Below are 12289 nucleotides of genomic sequence, written 5' to 3' on the forward strand. Positions count from 1 at the left end.
ATACACATAGAGTTTAAATTTATTCCCTTATATGTAATTTTGAAATTGTTACTTTGGATATCAAGAGAAGCAGTAAAATAAAGAAACACCAAGAGCGGAAAAAGCTCTAGCCACGCCACTGAATAACTCTTAGTCCGATCTTCCTAAAAATTACATTAGCGATTACCGCATGTATTTCCTCAGGAAAACAGATAAGTGCCAAAAACGCACCATCTCTAAGATTAATAACTGTTATCAGAATTGGCTGATTTCCAAGAAGAATAAAATAAAACTTTTCTACCACATAACTTTCAATAGTTGTTGGAACTAGAAATCTACAATCGATGAGCAATGCTGTGATAGGTTAATTTAAAGTAATGCAAAATATGAAGAACTGCAGACACGTCTAATATCAATAAAACAAAACAAAACAAAAATAATGTGTTGAAAAGCTAAAAAACTCCGCTAAAGAATCCGAAGGAAATTTCTATAAAGTTTAGTAAAATGGGGGTGCAAATAACGTATAACATAAAAAGTGGACTTAAATAAGTACTAAATAATAATTAAAAGGACTTAAATAATAATTAAAAGTGGATACCTTTGCAAGTTGCAACATCGTACAATCCATATTCAGGTGGGCACTGGCAGAATGACCTACCATTCTTGTCCTTAACACAGTTTCCCTTCTCACAAGTGCAATCTAAAAAACAAAAACAATACTTTTTTTTATCACATTTTACTTTTAATTTTTATGAAATAACACAGAATAGTGCTTTGGAAACCCACGTCGATGTACTTTCGATATATCGCGTCTCATATACATATAGATGTTTACAAAAAAAGGGTGATAATAGAAATGTAATCCTGTATTAAGCGATCTATTACTTTTAGATAGTTTTTTACTTCCTCGTACGAAGTGAAAAGGAAGTATTGTAATCGCGAAAAGTTTCAGGCAGCATATTTCAACGAAAATATCCATTTTGACCGCTATCGAATGCAATTTAACGATGTTTTTGCGTAATATCTGTACGTAAGGACAGAATAAAAGACTCGTTTCCTCCAAAAAAATTTTAAAACTGCTTTAAAATTAATTCTGAAGAGAATTTTTCGTGGCGTCTGTACGAACGTGCGTACGTACCTACGTACGTAGGTATCTCGCATAACTCAAAAACAAGTGGCTTCAGAACGTTAAAATTTTGTATATAGGACTGATATAACATGTAGATGTGCACCTCGTATTTTGGTTGCAATCGGCCGCACCAAACGTATATAAATATAATTATATACGTATATATATACACTCTGTTACCCTGCTCAGTGATCTCAGTTTCTTTACTCTTATATGTTTGTAAATTGTACATTTTTTGCTTTAAAAATGATTGAATTATGTTAATTTTATCTTCCAGTTAAGGTTTTTATGCCTTTAGTAATCCGTATGCAATATTTTTAGAATTATCAGCAATTTTAAAGTTGTTTAAGTGCCGCTAAGCCTTTTTATATGATGGCGGCCACTGATCGTTTACATTTGAAACAGCAGACTTGTGGATTTGTTGCCAATCTAGAGAAACTTAGCTTCGCAACAACAAAGATAACGCCTTCATTTATTATTGCCAATTAAATCATGCTTAATCCTTTCTGGAATTTTTTCGAGGAAATAAGCGTTTAAGATTTACATCGTAATTTTTAATATAGATATTTTGAGTTTTTATGTATTTTTGCGTTCTCACGAAGTGAGAACTGAATTAATTGAATGAGAAGTACTCAATCGTCTGTGAAAAACTGTTTCTTTTTCGTTTTGTTTGCTTAATTTCTTTTATACATCGTTCTAGCTTTATTATAGTATTTGAACAGAACATGTGGCAACGATTAGATAATTCTTTAAATGATATAAATTTTGTGCATTCTGTGTTATAATATGAACGAAATATAATACTGTTAAATGAATCTAGCGCCAGAGTGTCGCTATGGTAAACAAATGGAGGGGATTTTAAAGAATGCATTTATTCTATTGTGGTTTATGCGCTGTCGGCGAAGTAGATTTAATTCAATCCAATAAGTTTAAATGAAATGCAAGAAAAAATGCGTATATTTTAATATTCCGTACATGTCATAAGTCATAAGGAAGTCATGTGGTGTACGCATCAGATTTTTTTGTTTGTTCTTTAAATGGCTGCAATAAAGTTGGTTGTTGTTTTAATCATTCTTTTTCCTATCATTTTATCACAGCCTAGACTGATAAAGACACAGATTACTTTGATTAATTTTCTGAGATTATTTTAAGCATTAAATTTTGTGTCATTTTGGTTCAGAAACAGGCTGATGTATTTTCTCCTTTCTTTGCATCAACCCCCTGACGGCGATGCAATGAAAGAAGTCAATTTCTTTTCCTTTTCACTTTTGGTTTCATTATTTTTTGGATCTATCATGCAGTTTGTCATTGTGCGTCTGGGTTTTCGTTCTTTGTATACAGTTTATACGGAATTGAATATGGGAGGGATTTTAAGTGTTTTTATTTTGCATTGTGTATACATTAGAGATATTGATATAAATAGATAAATACAGGGTTTTTTCCCTCCCTCACTGACACTAGTCAAAGCCATCTGTAACCTTATCTATCAGCTGGAATGTCACCAAATTTGATAGAAAGCCTAGCGACGATATGGGAATAGGAGCATCACCTGTAGCATCACCTTCGAATTTAAAAACAGCGTTTTTGTGGCGCCATTTAAGGAACAAGCAACTAACTAAAAGCGGTAGATCGCATACTACATGATTACCAAAAAACGTCTGTTATATGAAAATGAATAATAAGAAAATTGTTTCTGTACGAAAGTTAGATTAGTATATGAAATTCGGTTTTATTAAACACAGTCAACTCCCAGTTAACTAGAACGGAATAATCGAATTACAGATTAATCGGCCTTGCGTTAAAAACGTTTGTTTATTCTTGAATTATGGCAAAAATACTAAAATTACTACTTACTTGTTTGATAACCTTTATTTCGTTTCCCCATTTGAATTACAGCTATATTTATGTTTGTTCATAAAAAAGAATATGGAAGACCATAAATCTTCCTCAATAAATTTACTAGCTAATAAGTTTCATTATTTCATATCACAAGAGAGAAATCGTTGCACTTTCTAACGAATTTATTTAAATTAAAAATTTAGTTTGTAAATGCCTTACCTTGAATTTTGTTTCTGAATTCCTTTTCTAAAGATTTACTATTTTTTTACTCTGATCATTTTTTAACTGAACTGATATTAAAAAAAAAGATTTATGATGCCTTTCTCCTCACACAAACTACGCCTGTATGATATCCAATACATTGATAAGGCAGAAAGCGTTCTAAGAGATAAGGACATAAAACATAAACATGTTTGAAGAGTCGTAGAATTCAGTCCTTTCAACAGATAATGATAACTGTTAGACTTGTGACATAATCTGTTGACAATGGTAGTATTTAATTCGGAATTTACATTTAAAGTTTGAGTTATCTTTCTTATACATTCGCTAATTAAGTTTTTCTTTATTTCCAAATTATAAAAATTTTCGGGTTCAGAATTTTGCGATTTGAATTACATTTACTTTAGACTTACACTAATCAATAAAATAAGCCTTCTGACGATCTACTCGATAAGTCTAAACGGCCAAAAATGTTGAAAAATAAAACAACTATTTCTATATTGGAAGCAAGTTTCTTTACTACTGGCAAATTTAATTTAACAAGCCAGTTTATCAAAATTAGAAAAAGCTACACAGCTTTCTTATTTATCTTAATATTACACCAGGATTTATAAAAATTTAGTTTTTCTTTTTTTCTTTCCCTAAAAAGATAAATAAACCGCCTATTTCATGATCACCTAGAAATTTATTGTAATATGATGACTAAATGATAACTTGCAAAAATGTTCAAAAGAAGGTTGTATTACTGGAGTTAACATTTTAACAATGAAATATTAGCAAGTACAGAGACTTTTCGCTTCATTGCATTTACAGAAATATTTTACCTAAAAGTTTTGGGTTTTTAAATATTCCGTTTGATAACCCTTATTCTTCTCTATTTTTCTACAAAGTAATTTCGAAGACAATAAAGCTTTCTGATGTATCGGAAGAGGTATTTTAACCCATTTCCTCTTGAACAGCTTTACAAAGTCCAAGGAGGGTTGTAGATCAATGTTTGGACAATATGCTATTTAAATGTCCACCAAGACAGATCACGAGATTTAACTGGGATATGACTAAACGGCCGTTTCTTCTTCAATTTCTTCCAGAAAATTAACTGGGGATTTTGATGTGTGGCTGCTTGCTGCTGATTGATGGCACTGGCTGATTGATGGCTGCTTGCTGCTGATTGATGGAATAAATAGAAGAAATTCATATTTCAAAATTGGGAATAAAATATATTCTTAATAATAATTGGAGTTGATCTTAAAAATTTTTTTAATTTGTCGTGTAAAACAATTAATTAAAAATTTCGGCGATTTTCCTTTAAGAGAAATTTATGCATCAGTTTTTGCTAAGAAACTGTCTGTCAGCAATGTCTTTTGTAAAAATAATTTAGCCCAATATTTACAAGGGCAAAGGTTTCTCTTTCTACGAGATCTGAAATTTTTAGTCAAACCGTCAGATTTTGACCCTAAGTAAAATTAATAACCTTCGATATAATCAACCAAAGTCAGCATTTTTAACCTGAAACATTTTTAACATGAAAGAAACATTTTAAGCTAAATCTCATATCAATTTTATAATAAATAGTATTTAAATATTTCTAATTTTAAATTATCTATATTTTCTTAAAGATACTGAAACTACTATTGCAGCAGAAAACATATATTAGTTTTTGCCGAAAACATATTTATTCAAAAAAGATTTATCTGAAGGATGTTCTAAACTAATGCAAACTCAAGTTAAAGAGATTCAAGATTACAGCAAAGAAAGGATGTTGGAAACATATACCAGGGATCTTAAACCCTGATGATTTATTGTCAAGAGGATGCTATCCATTGCCACTCCTAAAATCCCAATGATGGACAGGATCTGAATTTCTGAAGAAACCTCCAGAAACTTGGCCTTCAAATGATCCTGATTTTGATATGAAAGAAATCGATAAAGAACGACGTCGAACTGTCATTTCGGCGAAGAATTCAACGGTTGAAAGTATTCTAGCTAAACTTGCCTCCAGATTTTCGAAATATTCTATGATTGTACGAAATATTGGACGTTAAGATTCCGACCCACTTATATGAAAAATGAAAATCGTTTGGCTAATATATCCGCTGAAGAATTCGAGAAAGCCGAAAAAACTTTATTTTTTCTTATACAAAAGGGTGCTTATGAACAAGAACAAAAAAAGTCTGATCTGAAAAATCTTCAGATTTTCGTTGATGAAAATTGATCTTCTCTGAACGATTGTCTGGAAGTTGGACCAAATTTAATAGATGTAATTCCAATAGTTTTAACTAATTTTAGAATTTATGAAATTGCTTTATCTTCTGATATAGAAAAGGCATTTCTACAAATTTAAATTGATCCAGCAGATAGAGATTTCCTACGCTTCTTGTGGTGAGAAAAGGGAAATATTGTTGAATTTAGGCATTGCAGAGTAGTTTTTGGTGTTTGCTGTTCTCCATTTCTTCTTTCAGCATGCCTAAATAATTTGTTAGAAAAATCCACCTGAACATTTAAGCAAGATCGCAAAAAAGTTAAAAGGCTAATTCTATATGGATAATTGTCTTACTGGTGTTGTTAAAGAAGAAGAAATTGAGCACTCACTAACTCAATTAAATTATGAATGATTACATATAAATAATTAATTACAAAAATAAGAATATGCTTGGTCTATTCTCAATAAGAATAATGTCAAATTCTCAATACCTACGCACTTTCCATCCTTATAAATTCTATTAGGATCTGTACACTGGCATTCTGCTGATTCTCTTTCTATGTTATACACACAACGGGCATCCTTAACACCTGCGCAGAGCGTTTCTGCCTCACAATATAAAACAACGTTGCAGCGAGATCCATACACCAGAGGAGGACATACACAGTATTTGATTGATCCTTTTCCAGTGCAGGTTCCTCCGTTTTCGCAACGGTGTTCAGAGTCGCATTCAGAAGTAAAACTTCCTGCAAATGCTAAACAAAATATACTTAGTTATAACACGGGAATAATGGAAAGAAAGTATATGCACAATTTTAATAATCTAAATACTAACTAGGTCAAATTATCTGAAAAACTATTCTGCTGTTAATTCGCTACGTTGGTGACAGATTCTAGCGGTTAGGTGTTGATAGAGATGATATAACTAAAACAAGAAATTCGAATGATCTAATCATTCTGCTTTCTGTTGAAATTCAATTTGCACAATTCGCCTTATTTTTAGTCTTAATGAGTCTCGATGAATTTTATTTCAGCAATTTTATTATTTGCCGTAAAACCTTTTCTGTCTATTCGCCTCTCGATGCTAAACATGTAACGTACTTGCATTTATTTATTTTATCTAACTAGTTATTTTATATTATGTACCTTTAGTGTCACTCTAATTTTTCGTTTTCTTGGCAGAAAGGTAATTTTATATCTCGTGTATTCAAATGAGATATAGTATTTAAAACGGGATTTGACCTTGTTTAGTTAGAGCGTGTTCTGTCTGCTGAAGGCCACGTTATTAGTTGAAATTATGCGATAGAGGTCTGTCTTCTGTGTTTCTTTATTCTTTCCAATAGTGCTTGTCACGCAGGTATAGGTTTGAATTAACTTGCGCGCTGTTATTTCTATGTAGCTTTTGGCTAACTTCTGTTAACTATTTTAGTTCTTAATAAAAGGGTCTTTTACCTTCTTTTGCATTCTCTGCATACTGATAGCTCGCTTAGTTCCATCAAGAGTCAAGGCTTAGTGTATGCTTCCCAAGAAGGTGACACTCTATAAATCAGGGGGTATTAAGTCTATCGCGATCGACTGGTGGACCACGACGACATTTCGGTGTGACCGCCTTTACTAAGACCTAAGACGCACATACTAAAAGGAACGTATTTACAAAACATCGACGCTAGTTAAGACTGGAGAATCAGCATTTCACAATCAATGCGACTGTGTTTACTTAAGCAAATGATTAGATGAATGAGTAGACGACATATGTACCTTCATTGGAGCGTACGATGAGGCTTAAATACATACCTCGGTTACAGATTCAGCGGTTTAGGCATATTAGCTGCTCCCTGCATTAAATACGTCCACGCTCCACGGTCTAGCAGACGAGCGGTTGAAACCCGTCGGGAACTGGACAAATTCAACCGATCACAGAGGATCGTTGTGCCATGAACTTTTGCATAATTTTCCAATCGCGAAACGCAATTTTTGTGCGAAACTGATGTACAAAAAAGCATTAATTTTATGGTAACTTGTTCTTACTTCCTTGTGTAGAAGTAGTTCATTTTTTTTTGGTTACTTTGTGGTACGCTGATATAATTTAATATTTAATTTTAATTTACTGTAGGGGCGATAAGTGAAGTATGTAAATCTGAATTTCGAAAATACATTTTTATATTCTACTCAATTTGCTATCTCGATACCGAATAACTTTTTGATACACTTTTAAATAAAGGGTAAAAACTATAATTGGTAAAAATTATTGTATTGTGAAATTTCTTGGCTTTCTTTGTGTATTTGAAAATGCTTGGTGATAACTAGGTTCTTACTATTTCACGTACTGTAAACATCGTAAAATTCAATAAAGATAAGTATTTTAAGAATATGTCTTTGTTTATTTAAGCTACTTTTAAAACTTTTAGAAATCTCTCTTTTGTATATTTTTCCGTAGGCAAAACTATACTAACAAAAGCTCCTACTGAAATATAGAAAATACAATGGTTAGTCAGAGAATCTATGTATTAAAATGCTGATGTGGAATAACTCATAAAATAACCCAGGTAACCCAGTAACTCACAAAAGAAAAAATAATTGAGAAATTAACATGAAACTTGGTTATGCATTATTCTCCATCTAAACAATTCTATTTCATTTCATTCTACAAATAAAGGTGTAATTTTTAAAGTCTTGCACACTAGCACAATCAAGTAATTTTTCCCATGACGAATCTATGGAATATTTTACACTCTATATTACACTGTATGTGTTGCTATGTACACTGCGAAAAAAAGAACAGTTCTATATCTCCCTTTCTCCTGGGCCGATAGACAAATTCCAAATTGCGTTTATCATGTCTCGAAAGCACGACTAAGGATATATATTAGATTTTTATATAGCGCTATTCTGACATAGGTATTTTGACACAAAATCGGACTTTTACTGAAATAACATACCAATTTTTTTACAGATTTCGATTCTACGACTCAAATTATGCCAGACAGCCAAGTTTTGTAAAAATCGTACGAGTAGTTTTTAAACAATTAGCTCTTAAAATTTTAGCTCCTCAATATTAATTGAAATTGGCATATATTTATTAATATCTCTTTTTTTATGAAACTTTTTTGATTTTTTTCCTTTCACATTTCAAAATTTAGGTTCATGCCAAATAAAATTCACCTATTTTTGTGTTTTATTTTAAAAATTTCTATGTTAAAATAATTTTTTAAATTTTTCGAAAAAAATTTTGAATTTGAAATTTTGAATATATAATTTAATTATCAAATTTTTACCATCATCTTAAAGTAAGTGTAGTTCTAAGCATACCTGCAAAAAATTAGAGTTTTTTATTCAAAATTTTCTAAGATATGCACAAATTTTCATATTTTCGCGTTTTGAAATTTGACATCTTTTTTTTTTGAGCGATAATAACATCAAATGTGATTTATGGATTTTTTTTTACAGTGAATTGCCACAACTATTTTTAGCCTTAAATTTCAAATAAATTTTTAGGGAGAGTTAATTATATGAAACTTTTTATCTCAATGATATATGGAATTTTTTATCTCAGTGATGCGTAATAAATATTTATTAATACTATATGAAAAGTTTTTTTATAATTGTAGATAACATTATTCAAATTAACCTTTTTTAAATTTTTTTAAAGTATTTGTAAGAGGAAATTTTTACCTTCGCCGCGTTATGTGTTTGTGCAATGAGCACAATGTTAAAGCTATTTAAAGCAATATATGCAAGTCATCATAAGTTAAAATGTCGGTTATACATTCTCATTTTTATAACTTTTATATAACTTCTCATTTATATAACTTTTCTGAACGGAACATTGAAAGGCGTGTTAACCGTGCTTTACTGTATTTTCTCTTTTAATATATTCAGTTTTTAGATGCATTGTAGTCTGGGATCAAAGTATTCTTCCGAAAGAAACGCAATTTAAATAAATAAAATCAAATCCTGGAAAATTTATATTAATAAATATATTTAAAATGCTTTTTTCGAATGAATAAATACAAAATTTGAAGAGACAGTGCAACACAAACAATTAAAATAAAAGTCTAAAAATTACCAAAAATAATAACTGTAACAAAAAAAATTATAAAGAAAACTATTTGAAAAAAAATCTGATTTGTACACCACACGACCTTCCTTGTACGGAATATTAAGTTATACCCATTCTTTCTTGCATTTCATTTAAACTTATAGGATTTAATTAAATCTGCCTCGTCGATAGCGCATAAACTACAATAGAATAAATGCACTCTTTAAAATTCACTATATTTGTTTACCATAGCGACACTCTGACGCTAGGTTCACTTAACAGCGTTATATTTTGTTCATATTATAACTCAGAATGCACACAATTTATATCATTTGAAGAATTATCTAACCGCTGCCACATGTTCTATTCAAATACTATAATAAAGCTAGAACGATGTATAAAAGAAATTAAGCAAGCAAAACAAAAAAGGAACAGTTTTTCAAATACGATTCAGTATTTCTCATTTAATTAATTCAGTTCTCACTTCGCGACAAGGCAAAAACACATAAAAACTCAAAATATCTGTATTAAAAATTTTGAAGTAAATCTTAAACACTTATTTTCTCGAAAAATTCCAGAGAGAATTAAGCATGATTTAATTCACAATAATAAAGGATGGCGTTATCTTTGTTGTTGCGAAGCTTAGCCTCTTTCGATTGGCAAAAAATCTACTATACTGCTGTTTCAAATGTAAACAAATATATCCGCCATGTTATTTAAAAATTAGTTTTAACCGCACTTAAACAGCTTAATTCTACAAATATTGCTTGCAGAATTCCTAAAGGCATAAAAACCTTAACCGGAAGATAAGAACAACATAATTCAATCATTTTTAAAGCAAAAAATGCACAATTTGCGAACATATAAGCGTAAAGAAACTCAGATCATTGAGCCGGATAACAGAGTGGATATAACTATATGTACATATATTTATATACGTTTGGTGCGGTCGATTGCAACCACAACACGAGGTGCACATCTACATGTTATAGCAGTTTATAGCAGTCCTATATACAAAATTTCAACGTTCTGAGGCTACTCGTTTTTGAGTTATGCGAGATACATACGTGTAGACACCACGAAAAATTCTCTTCAGAATTCATTTTAAAGCAGTTTTATAATTTTTTTTGGAGGAAAAGAGTCTTTTATCCTGTCCTTACGTACAGATATCACGCAAAAACATCGTTAAATTGCATTCGATAGCGGTCAAAATGGATATTTTCGTTGAAATATGCCGCTTGAAACTTTTCGCGATTACAATACTTCCTTTTTACTTTGTAGAAGGAAGTAAAAATAAGCGATGCACCTTTTATTTAAACTACGCAGTTCGAATGGGTAAATAGAAATTTTTAAAACAGTTATTCGAAAGAAAGCATGCAACTTAAACAATTAAAATGAAATTCGAAAAAGAAAAAATAATATTTAAAATAATAACATAAAAATATAATATAAAGAACATTATTTGAAAAAAAGAACGTTGTGATTTTTTTCCCTCTCACGGGAAAGGAAAATAGTTTGCCGTATATTAAGAAGTTCGCCAAGTGAACTATTCTTGGCGCAAACGGAAAAAAAAAGCGCCAACATAAATTTGTAAATTTCGCTCCAAAATTTTATATTTGGGCATAATTTGAGTCGAAATATGGAAAAAAATTGGTATGTTATTGCAGAAAAAGTCCGATTTCGTGTCAGAATAGAACTATATATAAATCTAATATGTATCTTAAGTCGCGCTTTCGAGACATGAAGGACGCAATTTGAATTTCGTCAATCGGCCTAGTAGAACGAGAGCAGTAGAACGGGAGATATAGAACCGTTCCTTTTTTTTTTTTTTTTTTTTCATTGTACATTATTTTCTTTTACTATCAGGACTTTTATGAATAATATGGGGTGATTTATCACCTTAACTAGTCTCGAGAGTTTGTAAATATATATTAGGAAATCACGCAGTCTTTAATCTGAAATTTTAATTTCATTTGCTTATGATTTCAGATGTCATCCCTAGCAGAAATTCTGTATAAGTTTTCTTGAAATCCAATGCATTTTCTTTTTCTGTATAAATAAAACATTCCAACAACAGCTACCAGCATTTGATGCCTCTAATTTTTATTTTGTAAAGGAGCAACAAATTGTATATTGTAGCCCACACATCTGCTGCGTATATGCTTATTATAATTTGCTATCATTTCTGATTGTGGAATTTTTTCTGCATTTTTTCAGTAGAAATGTAAGCATGAAAAACCAATTTTTTTTTGTTTTTGTTTCTGATAAATAAATTTTGTTGTAGTCTTAAACCAACGCACGCAAGGAAAATATTTCAGTTGATAAGAGATTGTATAAGTGTTTCTTTTTGGTTTTGTATCATCGGTAGTAAAGGAGAATGTTTTCTTATTTGCTTAATTGATTATTACAAAGCATGAAAACAGTATTTTCTTGAGGGTAGAAGACTTTCATGAAGTATATTTAAAAGAATATGACTTCTGTTCATGGGACACATGAGAAATATCCCATGCAGCTATCCTGTCTACCAGCATTCAGGCTAGCAGTGCTCCTTAGTCTTATCTACGCTACTGCTGATGAATGGTAATAATGGAAGATGGTAATAATTTTTCTCGGTGTGAAAATTTGAGACCATTTTATAGAAGGTTTCTTACTTTAGTCTGCTTTCTTCGGGGAAAGTTATCATTACATGATGGATCATCGTTTTTTCTTCATATCAAAACTGCATTTTTTTTCATTGGGAATAATTGTTCCTAGTAGCATAATAACTGTACAGAAAAAGACTCTGTTTATAATTGTTATTCCCCAGTCAAAATGGCTTTAAGACAAATGGGTGGTATCTGAGTACAAGTGTGCATTTAATTACATAAATTAACATTCATTTATT

General features: G+C 30.8%; 1 protein-coding gene across 6 annotated transcripts in view; it reads right to left on the reverse strand.

The window, feature by feature from the left end:
* Nucleotides 1-12289, reverse strand: part of LOC118202366 (uncharacterized) — an 82807-nt gene that overhangs the window by 54840 nt on the left and 15678 nt on the right. For all 6 annotated transcript variants that reach the window (XM_085827226.1, XM_085827224.1, XM_085827227.1 and 3 more), the window contains exons 2-3: nt 5858-6121; nt 578-679 (exon numbers count right to left, since the gene is read on the reverse strand). In XM_085827226.1, the coding sequence (XP_085683352.1) occupies nt 578-679; nt 5858-6121 (366 nt within the window). The remainder of the gene's footprint in view (nt 1-577; nt 680-5857; nt 6122-12289) is intronic.

Source organism: Stegodyphus dumicola, chromosome 11 (assembly GCF_044657685.1).
Source record: "Stegodyphus dumicola isolate Sdum_Otavi_A_Nest chromosome 11, ASM4465768v1".
In the NCBI taxonomy this organism is placed as follows: Eukaryota; Metazoa; Arthropoda; class Arachnida; order Araneae; family Eresidae; genus Stegodyphus; species Stegodyphus dumicola.